General features: G+C 38.5%; 1 protein-coding gene across 6 annotated transcripts in view; it reads left to right on the top strand.

The window, feature by feature from the left end:
- Positions 1-25,994, top strand: part of LOC105932247 (piezo-type mechanosensitive ion channel component 2) — a 148,437-nt gene that overhangs the window by 36,550 nt on the left and 85,893 nt on the right. For all 6 annotated transcript variants that reach the window (XM_021320871.2, XM_021320874.2, XM_021320868.2 and 3 more), the window contains exons 4-8: positions 2,407-2,449; positions 10,498-10,660; positions 14,948-15,227; positions 19,796-20,009; positions 24,928-25,102. In XM_021320871.2, coding sequence (XP_021176546.2) covers positions 2,407-2,449; positions 10,498-10,660; positions 14,948-15,227; positions 19,796-20,009; positions 24,928-25,102 — 875 coding nt within the window. The remainder of the gene's footprint in view (positions 1-2,406; positions 2,450-10,497; positions 10,661-14,947; positions 15,228-19,795; positions 20,010-24,927; positions 25,103-25,994) is intronic.

The following is a 25,994-nucleotide window of genomic DNA, read 5'->3' as shown; positions in this document are numbered from 1 at the left end:
TATATGGTATATTAATACATGATACAAGTAGTTATATAATTAGAATATCATGAAAAACTAGATTTTGTTTGTCAGTAAATACATTTAAAAAAGTGAAACTTGTATATTATATTAATTCATTACACACAGAGTGATAAATTTCAAGTGTTTATTTATTTTATTTTTGATAATTAGAACTGACAACTGATGAAAACCCCATATTCAGTATCTCAGAAAATGAGAATATTGTACATAAAATATTGTTGCATCTGAGTTGGTGTGATTTATCTATTTAAATCCAATAACAATTGTGGTTGTGAAATTGTTATTTATAACTTTCTGTTTTCAAACAGCTGAGGAGGCATATTAAACAGAATTTTCCTAATAAAAAAGATAAAAGAGAAAAAAAAACATATTTGATAAGAAAACCGTCAGTCTGTAGTTTTTTTCCACCAGTTTGCAGTGCATGCTGTCAGATATCATAACTTGCTTTAGGAATCCTTCGGTGGAATATATATTGGTACAACCAAAAAAGAAACCTAGTGTTGTACTTTAATAACTTTCTGGTGTTTTAATGGGACATTACATTACTGGCAGTACGGTTGATTAAAGCACTGTTTCTCTTTTACTGTAGTGGTGGTGTTATGTACTTTAAAGCAACGTTGAACAGTATTTCACAGCAGTATAGCGGTGTATTTTGAAAGGGGCAAAAGTGCATAATAGGTCTTTTTCAAGGAAATCTTTAGTTTTTGAGTTGAAGTCTCTTTTTTAACCGTGCTGCTCTGTGCATTCATCATCAGCCTGCACACTAAGCTTTTATCTTTATTGTTTCACTTCTCTGAAGATATCGAACCATCCAAAGTGACCTCCTTCTGTCCCCTCTGAAAGGGAAGACTTCTTTCACAGTTGTTAACTTAACAATCACCTCCTAAAAAAAGTAGTGGCGACTTCCACCCGTGTGAAACAGCAGATAAACTCAGTGAGATAAAGCGCTTTGTCTGCGAAATCTTTTAAAGCATATTTCACTTTGCAATGTCCCCTCTGCACACTGTAAAGCTGAAACCTCAGTTGAGTGAAGTTAAGCACCTAATTATTCATTAGGTTTAACCAACAAAGCATTCAGGAATACCAGAATAAGCCGCAGACTGAGGCTGTTACTTATACATGTTGAAAAAGAGCCAGAAAATCTCAATCTCAGCAATGAATCCAATACCTTTTGAATCCTTGGAGAGGTGATGAATGCTGCAGTAATGGCCACTTTATTAGGTACACCTTAGTACTTTTAAGCTGGACTCCCTTCTGGTGTCAGAACTGCCTTAAATCTGTGCAGCTGATAGACGCAACAAGGTGTCTGAAACATTCCTCTGGGATTTTGAACCACATATTGGGTTCACTGCATTACACAGTTCCTGCAGATCTGCGATTCAACCTTCCTTTTCCAGCACATCCTAAAGATGCTCTGCGGATTGTGATTGTTTGACTGGAAATCACAAGAAAGCTGATTGAAGTTATTCGGTATAGACATGGGCAGAAACAATGCTCAGGTAGGCTGCGGAGTTTAAACGATGCGCGGTTGGTAATAACGGGCCCAAAGTTTGCCAATAAAACATCCCCCCCACACTATTACACCATGTCTGAGGTCATGGTTCTCTACCAGAATGAGGGAGAATGCTTATTTAGGTTGGTTGGTTGATTCCGGATACAAGCGGCTGAAATGAGCCTCCTTTGTACTGTGGCTTGGCTCTGCTCTCCATATACGGTTGAACTGGTTCAATGTCGATATGTTAAATGTTCAAAGGTGGTACTTTATATACATTGGCTGTAATCAGTGGGTATTTGAACAACCGCTGTCTTTCCATCATCTTGATGCCCACCCATTCTCCTCTGACCTCTGAAATCATCACAATACTTTAATCCGCATGACGGCCGCTCACTATTTTCTCTTTTTCTGACCTATATCTATAAACTGGTACCGACAACTTTGCCACGTTTAAAGTCACTTGTTGTTCATTCTGTGTTTCAGAGTCGGTAAAGTTGTCTTTACCACATCTAGATGCCGAGCGGCTTCCGTGTGATTGGCTGATTTGCTACTTGTATAGAGCAAAACATCTCATCTGTTCCAACTTGTGAAAACAAGTGGCGATAGCCTTTTTTTTGTGTTTTGATTTTCCATAAGGAAAAAAACAAAACAAAAAAAGGAAAAAAAACATTAATGAAACTGGATCTGTACTTCTTGGAAAATGTGTAAATTATGCGATTATATATTAAAAAAAAGACTCTAGTTTACACTCTGGGTGCTGATTTGACTGATTGTTGTTGTTTTCAAATGTCAGCCAGTGTTTGTCTGTAATATATAATTGTCATTGCAGTTGTTTTTTCCATAAAAAAAAGAATATCTTTTAAATATTTTCACATTATTTGTTCCAGGTTCGTCGTGGGAGAGTTCAATACGACAGATTGGCTTCGAGAGGTAAGACAATAACTATTTACACTAATAAAAACCAACAATTACATCACTGCAAAGGATTCTGTGAATGTCCTTGTTTTTATACTTTATTTTAAGCACATATTTTGGACCTGGATATTTACTACATTTTGCATTATTTGCCAACAAGCTAATGTGCAGTTGCAAACGGTTGTAAATTCTGAGTTTGTAAACGAATCCTTGTAAATTTACAGGCGCTGGTAATATATGGAGTTTGGTTGCCAAGGGGTTTTCTGTCTGCTCTTATAAATTATATACAACTTTTTCATTTCACAGATTAAACCACATGTTAATTTTAATATCACTTTAGTTCAGCTAACCTTAAGTTACAGCTATAATAAAATGCAGTAATTTCTTCTAATATCCTGACATAAATAAATTGTGATTGTGCAATCATGTGTATCGTACTGATGCATCATGAGTTCAGAGGTGAAAGACTTTGGCAACTTGATTGCAGGTTGTTGTTAGAAGTAAACAAAAGAAAAACCTTTAACACATAATCCATGCAGTTTCCATTGTTTTGACTCTATGTCTAAGGAAAGGGCTGCACAAAGTATCCTAAATATAGCTGCCTGCTGACAACATCAACATCCACGGTTTGCATTTAGCCTCACTGGCTCATCTTCTCTCTACCTCCTGACCTCTCCCTTTGTGGATTCTTAATGAAGGCTAAACCCAGTTAACCCTCACAGCGGGCTGAAGGGTCTATTTTTCAAGGCTTTTGTTTGCGTCTGCCTCAGCACATCCCCGTGATCCTATTAAAATGCGGTCTGTAAGTACGGGAATGTCCAAAACGCAGCCACGTCCTTTTTCCAGCACTCATCAGTCCTGGGTGGATTGTGTACTCTACGGTTAAGTGGCGGAAGTGGACCCATAAACGTTTTCTCCCGCCTGCATTTACCTGTTTGTGCTGAGGATCATATGTAGTGCATATACAATATTTACTGCTGTAATGGCTACGACTTTCAGGCTGGGCAGAGGGGAAATGTTGCTCAAATCACACGTGAAGGAGCCTGCAGCAGATTGACAGCTGCTGTTTTATTCCTCTTTTTTTTATTTGCATCTCTTTTGGTTGTGCAATATATCCCGTTGAAAAAAAAGTTAGTTTTCTGCACTCACTGGCCACTTTATTAGGTACACCCTGCTGGTACCGGGTTGGACCCCCTTTTGCCTTCAGAACTGCTTTAATCCTTCGTGGCATAGATTAAACAAGGAACTTTCAGGTGACTAATGTCGTGTAGTTCACCGAGAAAAGGCCAAGAGTGACCAAAGCAGCTAAACTAGAGAAGGGGTATTTAGAAAAAGCTAATATACAAGATATTTTCAGTTACTCCACAGTTTTGTGTTTTATACATCGTTTTGATGTCTTTACTATGTATCGGCAACGTAGAAAGCCATAAAAATAAGGAAAAGCCATTGTTATGACAACGGTGATTCTAGACGTTTGACTGGTAGTGTAGTGTGTGTTTTGTAAATCTCTGTTGCTTTGTTTGTCCTTTAAAGCATTTTGAGTTATTCTTCCTATGACTGTGCTTCCTATGACTATGGATGTAAAGATAAAAATTACATTTGAAGAGATAAATAAGTAAATCAAAATAGGCGCCCCCATAAATAGGATAGAACTTAGTTTGTTGCACTACGTCTCTGGATTTTCCATCGTTTCAGATCCTTCCTAAGTTTCCATGCAGGTTTCCTTTAGGATTTATTTCTTTTTTTTTTTGGCTTGAAGTTTTTTCATCATCCTGCTGAAAGACTCATTGATGACCTAATTTTAGTTTCCTTGCCAAGTCAATCGGGTTCTTTTTGTTCAAAATCTCTGGTATTCTGATAGATTTCATCATATTACGCCATCTAGTGAGATTTTTCGGGGTAGAGAAACAGACACACAGCAACAGAGGTCCTTCATCCATACATTAACATTGGGAAAAAGTTAATTCAGGAGGAACTTTTTTACAAGTTTATCCTGGTGTTTTACAAACGTTTCCAGTCTAGCAGCTGGTTTCATGGCTGTTTTATTTAACCTGGCCAGTCAGATTGATAATGTGTAGCACTCTAATTCTATACATTATCAATCTGGGACTGCTCCATTTGAATCCTTTGGAGAAAGGAGGGAATTTCAGCAGAACTCTCTGAGCTGATTGGGCGAAGCGACACCTAATGCCCTCCTACCAAAGGCTAGTTTTAGCCAGTCATGGTATCAGGTTAAGACGTAAGCAGCAGGTGTTATGAGAAACCACAAGAAGATCAGCTGGTTAAGGCATTTCTTGCTGTTCTACTATTTAAAAAAAATAAAAAATTATGGATTCTTACAAACAGATGTGATAGCAGCAGCCACGCATGCGTCTTCCTACGCTGCCATGTTTATGTTGGTTCGGCTGTGGGCTCAACCGCTCATGATTTCGTCACACCGGTACGTCCCGCCTTAAACCTCAATGCTGCACCGCGATTGGCCCGAACCGTTTTTAGGTTTGGACACAAACGGCTGAACCTAAACGGTACAAGATGGATTCTCATGTGTTTGTGAACGCACAAATACCGCAGGAATTCATCTTGCACGGTTACGCTTCATTAGGACGGAACGGGACGGGACCCCCCATCCAACTAAAAAGTTTAACTACAGCCAGACCCGTCTTCGTGTGGACGCATCCTTCGTTATATCCGACTAAAGCAGTGGTTCCCACACAGGCATCTGTTTCCATCTTGTGAAAATAAGTTGCCGTGAGTTACTCCATGTCAGAGCCACTTTTGTCATCATCCTGATGTTTGCTGCTCCGTTCTGTTAATTAAGGCGTGTTCTTCACTATCCACCAGCCATCCTCATCTTTGCATTCTGGTCCCAAACAACATCATAAAGGACTTCTTGGATGCACTGCTTGGATGTTATATTTCATGTCAATAATATTTTTTTGGCTGTTGCATTGACTTTCCCTTCCATGGATGCCCACAACTGATGTATATTTTAAGTGCAGGAGCTGCTAAAGCTTACGAAAAGTGGGTGGGAACTTTGTGATGAGGGAAAATAAAAGAATCAGGAAAATGGGGGCAATATCATCAGTGAAATATTCTGCAAATGTATTGCAGTTATATTTATTGTTCTGCATTCTTCATATTTGATGCTGGATTAAAGCAAAATTTATGAAAATAATTTTGAGACATCGTCCCATGAAGCAATTGTAAAACAAAATTGGACTCAACATGTCAGAACTCAAATAAAACCACAAGTTAGTATTACTCAATTGCATACATTCTATTTTTATTCAACTTTTTTATGCCTTTACATAAATAAATGAAAATCTATAGAACATCACTATAGAATGCTGTTTATCTGAATTAATACTAGGGCTGGACGATACAGAAAAAAAGCTTATCGATAAAAAAATGCATATTGATCGATATTGATAATTATTGAACATATTTAAAACCATATTTTATGTGCAGCTCTGCCTGGACATTTTATGATATTGCTAAATTATTTAATTTTAATAAAGAACACAAACACAGAATTCCAATTAAATCTTTATTTAACCAACTTTTTTAACCATAACAGAATTTTTTTAATAGAAAAATAACTTAAGAGACCTGAGTTATGTTCTTAAATACTGACAAAGAATAAACTAAATTGACCAGTAAAATGACCAAAATAAATATACCAATACCATTTTATCACAAAGAAGGGAGCCCGGTTTAGCTGCTATACCTGCTTTGTTTTGGAAGAAGCTCCGTAAGATTTCTCCGAAGATGACGCGGTGTCGCGCGGGGCTGACACAGCTCGCGCTGCTGCGGGTGTAAGCGGCTTACGTGATGAAACAAGTTGGCTGCGTTATCAGACTTTGTTTTTACCGGTTCCTTGCAAGTTTTACAAATCACTGGTTTATTTCTGTCAGGCTGGTGAACTAGTAAAACCCCGTTTTGGGACCGTTTCCTCCGCCGCTCCTTGCTGCGACATATTCACGTGCTCTGTGTTGTGGTTTGAGAGGGCGGCGCTTTGTGACGGCGTGCCTGGGTCCGCGATTACGATTGGTCGAGAGGAAGTAGCGACTGTAGCATCAACTAATATGATAGGCTGAAAGGAAGGAAGGAAAACTGTCTATCAAAGTTTATTGACCCTGTTTTCGCACCACACGTCTATCGATCGATATATATTGTTTTTGAATTATCGTCCAGCCCTAATTAATAGTATATTTCAGTCAACAGATACTCTCTTCTAGCCTAGTGAAACTTAACTAAACTACTAAGCAAAATTAAGATAAAAAGAAGCTATGGACCTATTTACACTCAAAAGAAACAAAATAAAATGGTTGAAAAGTATCATCAGAGTAATTCAGTGAGTCCTGGTTCACTGCAGGTCTAAGTTAGAAAACCAAAGTTCATCTTAAAGAATGTGGAATGAGATCAAATTAGCTTAACTTATTTAGAAAGATTTTTCGTCCGTGTTCAACCCATTTTTATTGATTTTATTAAAGTAATTATTTCTCCTGGAAATAATTCAGACTCAAATCGGTAACTTAGGAAGCTAGAGGCTGCTGTAGTGGACGATGGACCGGAAATGACGTGTCGGGGCACTTCCTCTGGCCATTGTTTACATTAGCTTCAGTTTACCTTAAATTTACATGAAACATCTTTAAATCGACATTACTTTTATTTAATTAGCTGTCAGCAGAAAAATCCTAATTGGGCATGAATGACAGCCATCAGTATCTACAACAACTCGCTGAAGAAATCCCCATAAGTTACAACATTTGATGTCCCTTTGGAATTCTTTTTTTTTTTACTGAATTAGCAGAAATAAAAGCTTGTGAACATCAATTAATTAATAGAATGTGTTTTAATTGGTGAACTGAATTAACTTTTCAATAGACTAATTTTATGAAATGCCCCTGTATCTAATTATAGCGTTAGTTGTTTTAGTGTTTTTGATGTTTGGATGTGATCTAGATACCCATATTTATTGCTTAGTTAAAATTGTTTGTAATTAGATATCTAGTCGGCGGAAAATTACACTAAGCTGTTAATGCAAGTTTAACAAAGTGCATGAGCTTCACTCTGCTAATTTGGATCCTCATGTTAACTTTTGTGCTTGTTTTGTTTATTTCTCTTTTTAAGATTGCTTGTCTAATGATTGACTTTTACAAATTCTTTTTAGATGCTTGCAACATATTTGGAGCTGTCTATACTGTCAGTTTTTCTACGAGTCTGTCCTCTGCCTGAGGCACCGCTAATGTTTTTCTAATTCCCACACATAATAAGTGGAGGAAAGTGGGAGTCATTAAAGTTGCCGCCTCAACGTTGTGTGGCTCTGATGGTTTCCATCTCTTTCATCCGTGTGAGGATGCACAAAGCTTTTTCTCAACAATAAAGCACATGGAAACAGACGTCCTTGATTAGATTAAACCCTCCAACAGCAGCCAAACGCCCAAACTGTTGTTTTTCTTTTTATTCCGAATGTGCATATTCCATCTAGACGATTAGCACTCTGTTTTCAACTTTTACAGGCTTTTATTTCCACTCACGGCCAGCGTGAGACTGGTTCTGTTTGAAATGACCAGTTGCTTTATAAACGCGGCCAAATCCTCTCTGCTGCTCCAGAGTTACCACCATATTTTATTGGGAACCGTTTAATTACACTTGGAGCTCAGCGTGAAATGTAAAGAAAAACACTTTGGTGGCCAAACACAGGATGCAATCTGATTCCAGTAAAACTGAAATAGAAATTAGTTTGGTTGATTAAAAAGAGAGCGTTTTTAAAGGTTCGGAAACCTGTTACCCATTTCAAGGACAGTTTTTATTTGCTGTAATTGCACATGCAATCATGGCACCTTGTAAAATGTGTCCTCGGGCGGCATAAAAGCATCACAGTGGATTATATGAAGCCTGACATTATGGGAGCTGTCATAGCAACATTCGGCAGATTATGTTTGGGCTCTTGTCTGAACAAATCTTTTGATGTTTGGTTAGACAGGAGATAAATCCAACGAAAAATGCTCATAAAGATCTTAAAAATCTCCCTTTTGCTTTGTTACAGCTGCGGATGCAAAAGCAACACTGGTGCTGATTGTTCTTGCTAACCTGTGATATTTGTTTTAATAACTAAACATGTATTTTTTCCTAAGCTGAGTTGGAAAAAAACACCAAATAAACTTTCTCATGAGTTTTTTTTTTTTTTTTGGTTGTTATTTTACTCACTTGTAAATAGCAATCCCTTTAAAAGCAGCAAGCCCGATTTTTATTACATAGGGTGGTACTCCATATAAAATGTAAAGCATTCAACACAACATATTAAAAGAACAATTAAGCAACGGAAAAACTCCAGATTCCTGCGTGTTTCGTGTAAACAGGTGGTGTTTTCTGAGAGATATAATTGCTGCAGCCATATTTGTTCCCATGGGGAGAACAGAAACAGAAAATATACACATTAAGAAATTGCACTGCTGCACATCCACTTCCATCGGTCAGATTTGCTCCATGTTCAGAAGGTAAAAGTGTTTTGCAAAAGTGTCTTGAATGTACGATATGAACGTCTTTGTTTTTTGTGTATTCTGATTGGACTTGATGTTATAGACCGATACACATTGGTAGATCATTTTGAAGTGGAATTAAAAACTTAAAGGCAAGTTTAGAGATTTATTCTCCCCACATAGGTGAGTTATTATTTTAACCTCCTGAATACTGTGTTGAACCACTCTTTGCTAGATTTACAGTCAAAACTCTTCTGGGTTGTGTGTTCAACTGTTTATTTTCCTACATTTTACTATTTGCATAGTAATCCAATTTCAGTCAGATTGGACAGAGAGTTTCTGATCATCAGTTTAGCTGCAGATTCACTGTTGGATTTTGATCTGGACCCTGACTGACACATTTTATAGAGTATTTTTTTAAACGTATCCATTACAGTGTAGCTCTGGCTCTATGTTTAAGGCTGTTGTCCTGCTGAAATCCTTTGCAGCCTCTAACAGGGTTCCTTTAAAGATTGCTGTGTATAAAGCTCCTTCCATCAGCTCTTTCCAGCTTCCCTTTTTGGGTGCGGTTTTAAAATGGACTTATTTTGGTTTTCTTTTAAGAATAGTAATCCTTTGCCACTTTTTCATGCTGGCCAGATTTGAGGAATGAATAGTTTTTCTGTCAACAGATTCTCCCACCTGAGCTGTGGATTGCTCCAGCGCCTGCAGAGTTGCCATAGATTACTGCTTCTGGCTGCTTCTCCTAGTTGTGCTCTTTAGAGCTACCCAATATATACAGTCACAGTCATCATTACAGTATCAGGATGTGGAGTATCGCAAAGGACCGACTGGATGCAACATCTGGTTAGATCTGGCATCTTGGACACGTTGTTTCAATTGTCTGCCTGCGTATCTGTAATACATTTGGCCAGATAGATGCTCTAACCTGATATATGTCTTATATTGCTGATATGGTAAAACTTAATGAGGGTTATGGACACTTTTCATATTTTATTAGCCCTATAACTCCAATGTACCAATGTATAAATGTTTTATACAAATATTTCTGAGACTGCTACCTCTTCATCAAAGTCAGTATTCTTCTGAACATACAGTTTACAACAAAACCTATATAGAAATGCAGAAAACATGAGGGAAAAAAAAATATTTTGGGTCCAATTTATCAATTACAATACAAAGAAAATCTGAGAGCCTGGTGTTTTTTATTTTTTTTTAAAGCAACCAAAAAAGATTTTCTTCGTAAAAATTTGAAGTTTCCTCACAATTATCTGTATCAAGCATCAAAAGATTAGAGAAACATTCAGAAAACCATGTATCATCTCCTTCCCTGCTTCGTGTTGGTCTGTTTCATACAATCGCTGAACTTTGTGCTTATATAGCAAGTAAGCAAAGTTCAAGGAGTGTGACTACTTTTGCAAGGAAGTATATTTCCAATGCACTATATCTCAGTTTTCCTCGTTTTATCCTGCAATATGATTTATTACAAATGTGTTCAAATGGCTTCGTCAGGTATTTCAGGAAACATGCGTCTGCCTTCTCTCAGCTCGTTTCCTCCTTTTCCTGTTTGTCCCGCAGTGTTATTGGTGCAGATGCAGGGAACGGCATCCGAGTGTTCATCCCTGACATCGGCATGTTCCTGGTCGGGCTGGCCATCTGGCTGCTGTGTCGCAGCCTGGTCCAGAAGAGGCCGCCTGAGGAAATGGGCCAGTACAACGCAGACTTCGACGCCGAGGAACAAGTAGGTTTGAACTGTGCGGATCCGGCGCTGCCTGTCTGTCTTCTGGAACTGCGTAAAAGGAGGATAAATGTTATTGTTATGATAAAGAAACAACTTATTACAGCACCGCTGAAAAGTATACGTGGGTCAAAGTCATAATCGTGATGGATATTTTAATTTTCTTGGCACTTTATATGAATACAAACAAAAAAATAGAGCGGCGCCACGAAAAATATTTATTTCAACCAGGATAAAAGAACATAACAACGATGTATCCCAATGAGCCCAATGTTTTTAGGATGTGCACAAGATCCGTGGTTCACGTAGCATCCTGCTGCTGTTCTGGATGCAACAAAACAAATCCCACCAAGCATCCCGCAACAATTAAAACAGGCTTTCCATGCAAAACCCAGAACAGCAATTCTTAGGCTCCTTGCATATAGAGATCAATATTTTGCTGTAGTTGCTGTGGACCAGGCGTCCAGGCTGAGAGCAAATTCACAGACCTTCAGTGCACAGATGCTGGTTGCTTTGAGATCCAAGAAGTTGTAATTTGTTTTTTAGGCTTCAATTCAAATACAAAATAATGGTGTGCTCAAACCCCACCAATTCGCCTGCATCCTCACATGCTTTTCATAAACTAATGAAAACACAGCGTTTTTGTTGTTGTAGCAATGCAGTAAATGATGGCGGAGGTGCAGATGTGTGCCGTTTATATAAGGACATTTTGCAGCTTGTCAGGAAACATCTCTGAGCAGATATGATATCCGTGGGTGTTGCACAGTGCCGGGATGTCTGGGAACAGCAGCAGAACAGCTTGGAGATCTTGGAGCCTGTAGCACAGTCTGAACCACATGGGGGGGTTGAATCCTGTATGTTCATAGAAGAATCAACAGTCTTGATTCTTATAATCTAACGTTAGTGAAGGTTTGGTGAGACACTGGCTGACAATTCACACATACCACACAGACACGAATCAAAAAGATCCATAGAAAACCGAAGAATGAGCATTCATAGAGGAGACCCTCAAAAATGCAAAAAAAGGTAAATTTAAAGTTGAGGGGCACAGCAGAAGAGAGAGACTTATCAGAAGGACTGTGCAATTGTGAATAGATAAGACGTGTTCAGCTAAAAAATAAAATGTTCAAGTTGAACGTACCAAAAACGTACTGAGACGCTAATAGTCCTTAGCATCTGATAAAATGTATATGTTCAAGTAAAAAATGACAGATAATGGTCAATTTACAGAATGATGTGTGCAACTGCGCGAATACACCAGACAAACACGTTGAGAAGTTAAAAAGCATTCAAATATACATTAGCATGTAAGGCAGAGTGTAAAAACTCTTAATTTGCTCAGGAACCGGTGGAACCAGCAGCATGTTTGTAAACGTTCCCCCCCAACAAATTTACGAACAGGAAAAGTCTTGGTGGGTAGAAATGCAACACTAAATGCATTTATACAGTATAGAAACAGGCTCTGTATTACAGTGTGGCGGGTTGCTTACTGGGCTTGTTTTCCTATGGGGTTTTGCTGGCCTGGGACCCAAGGTTTCTAAACACTAAAAGGCCGCCTCCATTCTTCACCAAAAGCAAATAAAAATGCGCCTAGGAAACAAAAACTGCATATTGACTAATCGGATCCCGCCCATTTCTGTCCAAATCCCTGAGATGCCTATTCGCATTGGATTACAATTACCACAGGACCTTGGAGTGCAGCAAAACATAGTAGGTCATTTGAGAGGGAATTTTAATCCACAAATCACTGACATAGTCGATTCGCAAGGCATTAACACCACAGTGAATATCCGCAATTATTACAAACCCATGTGGTCCCCAGGTAAAACTAATCCCGACAGAAGAGGGCTATAGATAAAGTTTGTCCAAGATTAGAAATTTAAACAAGCTTTCTACTTCAATGAAGATATTCACAAAATCCAACTTTCAAAGATCCAACTATGCACTTAAACAGAAGAAACTTTTAATGGTTTAGGATGTTTTTAACTTTTGCTGGAATCAGGGATCATATTTATTGCTTTAAAGTCGACATCAAGGAGAGGCCTAAAACAACCACATACTGAAATGTTCTTTATTTGCTCATCCTACATCGTAAAATGTTCAATTAAGCTGTCAATGGATTGTTGAAAGGACAGCTTTTATCCCCAAATCCGTCCATGTGCATTTTTACTAACTGCAGAAGAGAAGTTGCTGATTTTACATTTTTAGGAAAAACTGGACCTTTATAGTCAAATTGCATTTGGCTTCAGTCATTGCTGAAAGAAAACTGAGCAGTGTGAAGATGCTGGTTCAGACAAATCTGTATGATACACCATCTGGAAGTCTGAGTATACATGCAGACATTTATTTCCTCCAAAACCCACTTTGAAATTTAAACGATTAGAATCGTGTTCCTGTAAACATAAAGAGGTTTGAGGTAAGTATCTCCAAACAAAGTTGTTGGCCATAAAACTGAGATGTAAACATCTTGATTCAAAGAGATTGTAGATTTCAAGACTAAAATTGTGTAGGAGGACTTTAATCTCATACACGCAGGCTCTATTTAGATAAATGTGACAAGACAAACCTGCATGCCAGAGACGGAGACTCCAGTTTGAGACTCCCACTCAAGTTGCAATTAAGTCGCAAAACCAAAAGACTTCAGATTGTCCACATGCATCTCAATATTCCAGGTAGAAAGATTTATAAAAAATATTTAACAGGTTGTGTGGACGGGTCCTTTGTTGAAATGTTTTGTCCCTTCTCCAAAAGACTCCTTTAACTCTTCAGCCTGAGGAGTTAAAGGTGAACTCAACCTTATAAGCTGTACCTTTAAAATAGTGGATCAACAAGTTTAAGTGCAACAATCAAAATAGTGGTTCACATGCAGAGTATATATATATATATATATATATATATATATATATATATATATATATATATATATATATATATATATATATATATATATATATATATATCTCAGACTTTAACTGATTTTTGGATGTAATTCAAATATTAAATGATTAAAAGATAACTGGTAATAGATATTCAAAGATTGAAAGTTAATTGTTAAATGTTCATATAATATGTAGGTCACAACATAAAACGTATCTATGTAAAATATATAAAATCATAACTGTATAAAAAATAGAAAATAATGTTTGACCTATGTATTAATAAAATTTTCTGAAAAAATAAATGTATGGTTTTATTTGCCATAATCACCAAATTACACATAAATAAAGGCTTTATTAATTGGTTGATGAGTTGAAATAACATTTAAGTTTCCTTTTTTGAAGAATGGAAGTAAAATAAATGTTCAGTCGTGTTCTAAACTATTGGTGTACCTGTATTATGGTATTGATATCTTTTGATATCTTTGTGGCGTTGCAGCCATGAATTAGTATATTGATTAGAGTACATCGATTAGTTTCACTCTTGTGATTAACTCTCAGGCTTTGTTATTTTCTATTTATTGACTGTAGGAGACGAAGTTATGCCCTTATGTTTTCCACTTTTCCAAAAAGCTCTTCTGGTCTCTTCGCAATCAAAGTAAATACGTGATTTGAGCGTTTATGCGTACAGACAAAAATTCCCTGGTGTTGGAGCTTATTTATTATTTTGATGCTCCGCTCAGGTCCTTATTAAAGCCAACGGCAATGCTGTCTCTTTTTGCCGCTCTGTGTTCTGGCCTCGCTGAGCCTTGAAGGCGATGAGGAGCGGGAGTTTCAGTATAAACTTTCGTGTGAGAGTTGATGACTTGGAAAACAGCCTCCCATCATCGCCTGGCAAGTCTCTACCATCACTCTTTATGACGCAGTCTTAATTAGGTCCACATTTCCCTGCTCCGTGTTCTCCGACTGGCACAGATGGCATCTCTCTCCCTCTGTCTCTCTAGCCAGGAAAAACACCAGGGAAGTTTATCTCTACAGGCTTTTGTGGTTTATGTTTTGACTAAGACAGGATTTATACCACCTGTTTCTCTCTGTCTGGTGCTTTATGTAGTGAATTCAACAGCTGAGTTACTGCGTTTGTCTTTTTACTGAGACTGTAGGAGCCTTGGGACACTTTTGCTCTGATATCACAGCCAAGGGAGAACGAAGCGGGCCAACATCTGGTTTCAGAGGAAAACATCCTCTGAAGGCTGCTTGTTATTTCTTGTGTGACAGATTTATGCTCAGGGCTGCTGAAGTAAAAAAAAAAAAAAATTGGGATACTCGGAGACTTTTGTGCTAACGTTACCTGTAGGAAACTGTTTTCAGCACCACGGACAGCTCTGGTTTCTAACCGTTGTCATCCACCTGTAAGGAGGACGAGGAGAAGCCGACCCTGTTTGACGACGACGTTCTGCTGGAGGAGGACCTGGACGCTGGGTACGAGGCTGAGGAGGACGAGGAGAACGAGGAGCTGTTTGACGAAGAGGAGGACGAGGAGGAGGAAGAGGAGGAAGAGGAAGAGGCCAAAGAGAGCACTAAGAGGAAGATCCTGCGGATAGTGGCGGAAGTGGCTTCCAAAGTGAAGGAGATCATCGGGAACCTGATCACCACTGCGGGGAAAGTGGTGGTCACCATCCTGCTGGGCATGACAGGTGAAACTTTCCTTCTTCTTTTTTATCTTCTTTCGGTTATGGTGGAACTTAAGTGAAAATGTTAAACTTTTCATGAGGCGGTGATTCGGTTTGATTAGACCAAATCTATTACTCAAATAACCACAATGGTGAGTAGAATACTATAAAGTAAATAGTGCGTTTAACTGTTTAAACAGCTTTTTTTCAGCATTTTAACAGCCCTGAGCCTGAGTCCTTTATCCGTGGCTAAGAGGAGATATTATTTAATTAGTTTGCATCTTGTCTCTGCTCCCAGTATATCTCTTAGCCAATTGAGTTAATTTTACAACCCCAGTTCCAATGAAGTTCAGACATTGTGTAAAGCATAAAAACAGAATATAAGGATTTGCAAATCCTTTTTAATCTATATTGAGTTGAATACACTACAGAGAGAAGATATTCAATGTCAAATTAATAAACTTTTTTTTCCACTCATTTTGAATTTGATTCCTGCATCATGTTCCAAAAAACAAAAAAAAAAAGCAAAAAGGGGGAAACCAAAGACTGGAAATGTTGAGGAATGCTAAAAAAACAGGTGTTTGGATCATCCCACACATGAATAGGTTAATTGGAAACAGGTTTGTGTGATGACTGCATTTAAAGGAACATCCCAAAAGGCTCAGTCATTCATTTAGGGATTTCACCATCTATAATCCATAATATAATCAAAGGTTTGGGAGAATCTGGAGACGTCTCTGCTCCTAAGCAGCAAGACTGAAAACCAACATTAAATACCAATGACCTTTGATCCCTCAGGCAGTACTGCATTAAAAACTAACTCCTCTTATAAAGGATATGACCATGTTGGTTCGGGAACACTTAAGAGACCCAATGCCAATTAGCACAGTTTCTACAAGTGCAAGTTAAAACTCTACCATGGAAAGCAAGATCCACATATCAATCAACTGAATCCAGTAGTAATAACCTGGTTACATCTTGTGCTTTAGATTCAGTTTCAGCATTCAGTCTACTTTACTTGGAGATTATCAGCATCTCATATTTTGACTTGCCAATAATTCCCACACTGCCTCGCAGAATTTCAGATTATGACGACATTTCCTGTGTTCAACCGTTTTCAGTTATTGTCCCCTCAAATTTAGTTATTTAGTCAGACTCAACCATTAAACAGAAAGTATATTTCTGCATTATAGTACCAAGTACTATAATGCAGTATAGTATCAAACTTGCTGAAAAAAAGAAAGTAATAGCCAGTTGCTACTTCAGAATAAAGACTTTCAAACATATTGAGCTCTATTCTTCAGCTTTCTGTTAGCTGCTGTGGGTTTGTGCTGCGGCGTCCTAATGAGCTGCCCAGTTGATCCGAAAACAGTTTCCAGACGTCATAGCTGTGCCTCCATCAAATCAGAAGCGACTCGGTGAAGACCTGTTTCCTGGCATGACGAAGAGATGCAGCACATTTCATCACAACCACAACAGCCTCACTTTCGAGAAATTAATCGTCCAAATATTGCCGACCGGCTTTGACCCGTCATTGGCAGGTCAAATGCAAAGGCGTCTGAGGCTTCCTCTCCTATTCATAATGTGTGTCAAAACTAACAAATTTAAATATGTTAAAACTTAAACAGGTACTTTATTCCACCTTTTTTTTAGCCTAATACAATTTAGCTAACATTTATGGCCGTATGATGGGATAATCCTGTAATTCTTTCATTTTCTGTTGGATTTTAAAACTGCTGCCTCAATCAAAGAGCCTACAGCCTGTGTTTTTTTTTTCATGTTTTACATTGTTTAGTACCACATATTTAAATTAGTAAAAACTAGAATCAGGAATAGCGAGAAACCTAGACTTAGATTCTCCCTACACTACCTTCCTTATGATAGAGGTGGCTTTCAGCTTCCAAAATTTAACTTGGTACTTTCGGGCTGCCCAGATGAGAGCAGTGATGTTTTACTTTCACACCTGCTTGGGTTTCAATGGAATCTATAAACATCCACATTTTCTTTATTCAGCTGACAGGAAGGTATTGATTAAACAGACCAAAAATAAATTTTTGAAAAATACAATAAAAATTTGGTGTTATATACATGACTACTTGGGGGAAACATTAAAAATGTCTACATTTACACAAGTTATTGCAAATAACAACTTTCCCCCCAGCAGGGCGGATGCTGGCTTAAAATTTTGGTACAACCAGGGTTTGAAGATGGTGTCTGATCTTTATGAAAATAACACTCTTTTGATCAACTTAAAACCATTTTTTCAGTCCCATCAAAGCATTTTTTCAAATATATTTTCCCCTCCCTAATTTTTCTCTCTTGAAGGCGTGATATCAAACAACTTACACGGTAAAGGTCAGGTCTCTGTATTATATAAATTGTTAATAAATACATCCAAGCAATCTAAACATACTTGTGGCATGGAGGAATGACCTTCAAGTAGCTGTATCTGAGGATGAAGTGGTTTGAATCATGCTCCTTAGCTCAAACTCAGACAATTAATGTGCAATCCAGACTCCTCCAATACAAATGGTTAACCAGACAGTGTATTACCCCCTCAAAATTGCATTATTTCAACTCAAACATTCCAGATACCTGTATCAAATGTGGAATACTTATTCCATTGTATGTGGGACTGCTCAAAGGTGAAAAACTTATTATAAAAATATTTAATGTACTTAGGGAAATTACTGGTTCTACAATCCTTTTGGATCTTAAGTTGTGCATTCTGAATATATAACCAAAAAACTTTGTACCGATTGCAAACGTTCGAGTGCTGTTGGACATTGGTCTTTTGGAAGTCAAGCGTTTTATCGCAGGGTGTTGGAAGGATCAAAGACTAGGGCTGGACGATAATTCAATAACAATATATATCGATCAATAGACATATATCGATGATAGAAAAAAAGGGTCAATGAAAAGTTCCATAGAATAACAGTTTTCCTTCCTTTTGCATTGTAGCCATGTACGTTAATGTTACAGTCATTACATCCTCTCAACCAATCAGAAATGCAGACCCAGGAACTCGCCACCCCCAAGCTCCGCCCCCTTCAGAGTTCAGAGAGCACTTTTTCTTACTTTCTTTTTTAAAAACTGGGTTTTTTAAAAAGGGTTGAGTTTGAATTCAGTGTTTGTGCCTTTATCTAAAAATAAGACGCTAAGTAACAGCATAAAGTGTCCAGGGTTGCATATAATATATATATATGTCCAGCCCTATCAAAGAATGTGTGGACTTTCTCAGTGGCTGGATCTCTATCGTTAACCTGACACAAGCCAGACGCATGTCTCGCTCCGCCTAGCTCCACTCACATACATCTGGGACATCGCCCATTGAAAGTGATTTCCCCAACTAAATTTATGGTCTGGCCAATCAGGACGCAGGGCGGGTGTTTCCTGGATGTGACGTAGAGGAGAAGCCACCGTGAGATTCCAACAACAATGGCGGCTCGCATCGAGGAAGCAAGCGTTAGCATTGATGCTATTTCTTCTGTGTTGTCCAATCTACCTGATATTGTTTCATTAAAAGAACATCAGAGAACGGCTCTGAAGACTTTTGTTGGTGGAAACCATGTTTTCGCCCTTCTCCCGACCGGATTTGGCAAGTTTTGCTTTCCGGGGCGCGTCCCCGGAGCGGTTAGCCGCTAACCGTTAGCGCGAACCATATTTGGAGGCCTTTAGTCCTCAACGCGGTCGGCCCGGTATCGACTCCGACCCGCGGCGCTTTGCCGCCTGTCTCCCCCCCCCCCCTCCCTCCTGTCAGCTCACTGTCAATAAAACGCGTCGCTCTCACAGCGTCACGGGTTAGCTTCGGTGTGACTGGTTGAAATAGCACGTCAATAAAGATGACAGACAAGTGGCTTATCCAATCATATGCAAGAATTTTTGATAAGGCCCAGCCTTCAATAAAGGCAATTACTATAGCGGTGTCCCAGATGTATGTGAGTGGAGCTAGGCGGAGCGAGACATGCGTCTGGCTTGTGTCAGGTTACTCTATCGTAGCTTTGGAGAAGATAACAAATACCTTAAGAAACAAACTCCATAAATTCTGGGACATTTGGACAAAGTTCTACAATGTTTTGGTGAACAACAACCTTAATGCTGTTGATTTAACTTGATATAAATTAATCAACAAAGAACTGTTACTGTTGCTGCTTTGTTTTTTTTCTGTATACTTTGTTAAAAATAAATAAAAATAAAACATGTTTAAAAAAAAAAACTAACTAGAATCAGCAGGTGAGATCCCAAAGAAATGTCTGTAATGGGCAGGAATGGACGGACTGTCCTCCGATCATTGATGGTGTTCAAGAACTCTTAAATTTATTAAATTCCATTCAGTTTTATTTATATAGCGCCAATTCCCCACACCTGTCATCCATCTTGCATTTATGTCTAAGGAAAAGATTTTAATAAACTAGAAAATGTTCTATTGACCTTGCCAGAACATTTGCTTTATGAACAACACAACTTGAAAACTTTCAGTAAGAAATATGGACTTTTGTGAAGTTAAATTTGCAGTCGATATCTGTTTGGAAAATGTTTTTTTTTAATCCTTCAATTTAACTGCTGTCCTTTTTTTTCTTTTATGTTCACAGGGATCATGCTGCCCTCGCTGACCTCTTTTGTTTACTTCTCCATCTTCCTGTTCCTGTGCACCTGGTGGTCCCTCTGCCGGACCTTCAACACCCTCATCTTCAGCTGCATGTGCGTCCTGATGGCCATCTTCAGCGCCGGACACCTCGTGGTGCTCTACCTTTACCAGTTCCAGTTCTTCCAGGAGTCCATCTCGCCAAAGGACGGCTACATCAGGTCAGAAGCGAGGAGGTTTAGATCCTGACCGCTAAACTCTCAGTACCTAATCTGTATCTTTTTCCTGGGATAAAAAGGGGGAAAATCCCCCAAAAAGTAAATAATTGAAGTTCTGATGTCTGAGCCTAGTCAGACACACCGGTATTTATTTCACTGAGTTTGTTTACATGTCAAAAAATATTTACTCCTGTTACTAACAGGAAGGTGAAAAGCTGCAGCGAGGACATATCAAACTCCCTCTGGCAGCGAGTCGATATCAGAAGCAGGGGTTTTATGCTCTTCAGTCTAACCAGCGTCTTTTATTATGCATGAGTGTGGACACTATCAGCTTCCTGCGGTCACAGCGGTGAAACACTGTGGTTACAGGAAAACCGTTCACTCATGCAGTTGTAAAGAACGATGGTTTCACACAATCAAAAAATAGCTGGACGCCATACGAAGGGAATTATAGACCTAATAAAATGTTGCGTGTGTTATGAGTTGACTCTGCCTTTTTTTTTCCAGGATCCAGACTGATTTCTGTTTGATTAGACTTGTTAACATCAAAAAGTAAACACTAACCTTGCATCAGTCATGTCTTAATGGGAATGTTTCCTAAATTGTTTCCTAAATTTGTATTTTTATACAATAGGAAAAGAAGGAAAAATTGCAAAACTTTACTGTGTTTGACATTTTGGGCTCACCATCTGTTTTCAGTTGACCAAATACTTGGAACTAATAGTTGAAAATAAATAATTTTTAAAATGGGAGGTTTAGTTAAATTGTCCACCGCTGAATGCTACATCAGTGTTATAACCTAATGATGATAATAACCTTTGGGTCACCAACTTTCCATGAAGATCCTTTGGTTTGATCTACTTGCTAACCTGTTATTTTAGTAATAATAATATTTTTTAATTTAAATGTATCTTTTTGGTCACTCAAGGACACTTTACAATAAAAGACACAGCATAAAACAACAGTTAAAGTGCAAAAAAGTTAAAGAGATTATTATTTGTTAAACAAGTGACTTTAACACAGTATGTTCATATTTGGCCCTAAATCTGATTGCATGACTGGATTGAGCTGGATAGGATTCAGTAATTATTGTGCCTCTAGATGACATTTGATTTTATTTGTTGATGAAAAAATAAACTTGGTGGAAATGGTGTCAGCTGTTTACATCAAAATCAAAATGAAAACTATGTCTCTAAACCACGTAAAGAAGGCATATTCGGAAAGAAAAAGGAAAAAATGTGAATTTGTTGCTAAAAGTCAACAACAAATCAAAATTTGACTCGCAATAGATGTGCTTCATGTAAAACGACAGTAAAATTTTCAGAAAACTGTACATATAGACACAACAAGCTACAACAATAGTTGTTGAAACTAAATAGCTTTATTTTCTTTCTTTGACTATGCCTTCTTTACATGGTTTAGAGGCCAAACAAACAGAGGTAGGGTCAAATTTTAATAATAATAGGAAGGCCTCTGACTATTACTGCTAATTATTATTATTATTATAAGGTTTTGTCAAGCTTTTTTGTGACAGCAGTCAGCTGCATCCCTGTAGTGGTGTTGGTGTGGTGTTTGTGTCTTTAGCTTTGCAGGATTTTTATTGATCTTGCTCTCTCCCATTTGAAGGCTGCTGCTGTGTGTCAGGATCTCAGCTATTTACAGCAGCATGTAGCTAAAAACCGCTTCGAGCAAACACAGAGTCCTCCTCAGCCCTCTGTAGCCACTGGTTGTTGATAAGGAGGAAGTTTTTTCTCTAACCAACTACATGGAGCAGACACTCCTCATATATTATCATTGACCGGTGATAATGAGAACTGCCTTACCAGTAGAAAACTGATTTGATCGTCATTATTTAAGTATTGTTTAATATTGTTTAAAAGTGCTAATATGAGCTGCAGCGTCAGTGACTGGAGTTGACTAAAGTGTGAACTAAACAACATGTGAAGTTGTTGCAGTGGTCAACTTACATCTGTTTCCTGCTGGGCAGTTCAACAACTTAGACTTAGACTTAGCTTTATTTGTCATTTTGTATGCACAAAGTGCGTACAGAATGAAATTCCGTTTGCATACGGCTTGAAAAATCACAGTATATTGCACTAAATTTCAGGATAAAGATGCAGCAGCGATTTATGTAAACAATTGAAATGTAAACAATTTAAAACAATGTAAACAATGCAGGGGAAACAGACAGTGTGCGATTCACGGTATCCAGGAGAGTATTATTAAAACCCTGTAATATACAAATGTGGTTCAGAGTCCATTTGTGGCTTCATCATTTCAACAGTCTGATGGCATATATGCACATGTGCAACAACCCAATATGTCTGCCGTAGGTAAACAGGAAGCATTTATTGTATCTTAAGGAGATGAGTCGTCTTATTATCAAAAAAGAGGGGTTTTGTACTGGCTTATTTCCTCTTGTCTTATATTTCCTTTCATGACTCAGATATAGGTATCTGAATAGCTTTGAAGACACGGAGTATTCCAAAGTACTGGTTATATTTCTAAAAGATAGTTTCAAAACTATAAACATATAGTTAAAAAGCTGACTGAAACTGCCGGCTCTGCTTGTACAGGCAATTCTGCATGCGAGGGTTCTTTTTGGGTACTCTGGCTGTTTCTCATTGCCCATGAACATGGATTTTAGGTAAATTAGTTTCTCTAAATTGCCCTGTGGTATCATTGTCTGCGTAACAAAACGGTGGTTTTTCCTCAGCAGTGGCCACAGTCCGCCTATTATGTAAACAGGTGATTGCAGAGCTGAAATTTTGTTGATTGTGTTATCGTTTACGCTAAGTTTAAAAACTGTTTGTGAGCTGATTAGGATCGATTTTATTGGGTCTCAGTAGCTGCTGGTGTGTCGTTTTGCTGCTTGTCTGGATGCAGTCACACAGCAGAGCACCGCTTGGTGCAGCTCAAAAGGGCCTCTTCGTTAGGCTAATAAAAGCTAGCGTTAGCTTTGGTTGTCCAGGAAGTTAATAACGTCGCTGATACACGTTCAGGAGCTTTACTGACCTTTATATGTTTCTCTCAAACATCCGTGTCGTACTGTAACTGTCTAATTTCAGCGTAATTTGGACAACTTTAAGCGTAACGCCCCATTACGCTGAAATGCGCTGCCGAGAACCGTGCTATACATCCCGTCTGCGCACCATCAACACATGTTAGTTTACAAATTTGATCTGAAAACGGGTGAATGACGCATTTAAACTGTTTGTTTTACAAAGTGAAATGATTGTATGAAGAAAAAAAGAACAATTCAAGGATTTTTTAAATTGATAAGAACAGGATTTAGTTTATTGTGTATTTTTTATGGCGCACAAAGGGTCAAAAATATTAACTGTGGACATGGCTTTGGAAGCATCTGGCATTAATCTGACCGGATATTTAACCAATCCTTGCAGCTTTGGTGTGGTTAATTTGAACTTAAGTGGCTTTCAATTGTTGTCCGCATGTTTTTAGCATCATTTAGGTCAAGGCTTTCCAAAAGCATAATGTCAGCCTGTCTTTTTTTTATCACTGTCCTCTTCAAATGAGCAATGGTCCATTTTTAATCATATCTCTGTTGCTTTGAGACATTAATAAGTTGATTAATTTGGAAGTAGTGCTCTATCCTCATTATTTCACTAAAATTACTAAATCCACCAGCGGATCCTCAGTATAGTGCTACCGCCACCATGCTTAGTGCAGTGTTCTTGGGTTTAATAGGTTCAACTTGAATAGTTCTGTGGCCAAGTTGTATAATCTTTGCATCTTTCACTGTAGCCCTTTTCTCCGGCAGCTGTTTGGCTCGTCCATGTGAGCAGCTTAAGTTGAGCTTGAAGGTGCCAATTTTGGAGCCAGGGGCTATGTTTTATGTTCAGCACCATTTATTTTATAATATAAACAGCTCATGAAATGTCTTTTCTCTGAGGTGAAAAGTTTGAGTTGAACAGTTAAAATCTTCAAAAAGAAACCGACCATGTTAAACGATCTTCACCTCTTCATCCAAGTAGAGCGGTCGAATCCCCAGCAAGAACTATGCAATGAAGTTGTTGACGCCCAGAGAAATGATCTGTTTTCTTTGTAACTTTAATCAGATGTTGCATGGATTATTAAAGCCAAGCCTTAATATGCAGATGACGCGTGTATTTAAATTTAAAACAAGAACTGTTCTTGTTGACTTTCCGCCAAAGTGGGGTATTTCTGCCTTCTGCTGTGTTAAAAGTAACACCTTCCCCTCAGCCCTGCTCTGTTTCTTCTGTGCACATCTTCAGGTCATCAGGGGGAAATCCTCAGACCTTAGATACTTGACCTCCCCTTCGTACAATGGGCCACGGCAGGGCCTGCCCTAATTGTGCTTGTTGACAGTGCCTCGGCCTTGCTTTGGGTCTGGTGCTGAGTGAAACCGTTGAGAGGCCTGGCTCCCAATCCACTTCCTGCCTCCCCGCCTTACAATGGAAGTCCCCAGTCACGTGACCAGCAGGCCTTCCCGAGTTGTAAGGAGAAAGCGTCCAGGAAGTGAGCCGGGGTTGGGTTAAGGAGGGTGGAGGGGGGAGACCACTCCTCCAGATGGCATAAGTTGTCTCAGGGGAAGCTTCTAAATCTGGGTAGTCGTCTCACATACGTCAGCGCAGTTCCTGAGTGGATGAACTTTGTTCGTTCAGTCAGGAAAGGAGTGAATCGGATGACCTGCTTCGTTGTATAAACAGATTCTTGCCCTCGCTGCATTGTTCGAATTCCAAAGTTCAAGGATTTTCATCTCAGGAATGTCTCTCAAGTGATCAAATGAAATTAATATACAGCTCAAACAGCTCCACTGAAAAACAATAAACATGAAATATGAGCTTTGTTTCTCGTTTCACCTGCTAAGTACTTTAACCATTTTACCCGAAAAACGGCGCTTGAGCATCTCCTAACAAACATTCTTTCCTCTCTGCAGCGTCTTTGGCATCTCCCCCATCGTCCAAACCAACTGCTCCTACACGTGGAAGCTCATTGTGCACCCGGATCGTCGGTGGTACCACTTTGTCAATCCCATCATGATCCTGATCCTCTATTACACCCTGGCCACACTCATCCGCCTCTGGCTGCAGGAGCCCATCGACCAACTCATGGTGAGGACAGCAGACTGACGCAATGTCAGTGCAGGCAAATTTTTTATTTAACAGGCTAATATTATTCTAGAAGTTAAAATGTTTGGTCCATATGCAGGTCTCAAAAGGTGGGTGACCTGCATGTTTTAGCAGCTGATTTATCAGATTTTTTTTTAGCTTTTCCTTAGAGTTTTATGTTTTTTTAGAACTTTATTGTTGTCTTAATTGGTATTTGAACGCAATATACATTTCCATTCACCTGTTTTTAAGCTGTTATCATTACAAGTCTTTCTTGAAAATGAGAACCCGTGTCCCAATTAATCTACCTGTTTAAATAATAATAATAATAATATTTACTTTTACTGTAGTATAATATATACCACTAAGAGGTTTCTTTGCCAACAAAGTCAACGAACAAACAGAACAAACCACAGGAAGCAAAAGGAGAAATTCAAATATTCAAATTTGGTCAAAAAAGTTGTTTTAAAGTCTGGAGGAGGAGGAGGTTATTTCTTCCTTCAGGTAAATTTTTCTTACCATTTCTAACCACATACAGTATGTTGGGCAATCTAGTTTTAATTAGACATTTTACAACACGTCATCTCAAGGCACTTTACAGAGTCAATTCAATGAAATCATTCACACTCACAAACAGCTACAGCTGCTTATATTCAGGTACTTACAGACTCATTAACAGAAAACCCCTATTATTCAGCTGTCCCTTTATACATTTCATATTAAATAATACTGTATATTCTTCAGTGATGGCATCAAGGCATTGGTTGTTTGTACCTGTAATACTTTATCAGTTGGGTTTCCTGTTCTTTATATATATGTCTTTGCAAGTGTAGAAGCAGACTCAGAGGATGTTATATTGTTCTCATGCAGTCACTCATGCCAGCATTAGGGTGAC

This window comes from Fundulus heteroclitus, chromosome 6 (genome assembly GCF_011125445.2).
Source record: "Fundulus heteroclitus isolate FHET01 chromosome 6, MU-UCD_Fhet_4.1, whole genome shotgun sequence".
Classification (NCBI taxonomy): domain Eukaryota; kingdom Metazoa; phylum Chordata; class Actinopteri; order Cyprinodontiformes; family Fundulidae; genus Fundulus; species Fundulus heteroclitus.
Note: the sequence above shows the minus strand (reverse complement) of the source record. Positions and strands in the feature narration are given on the sequence as shown.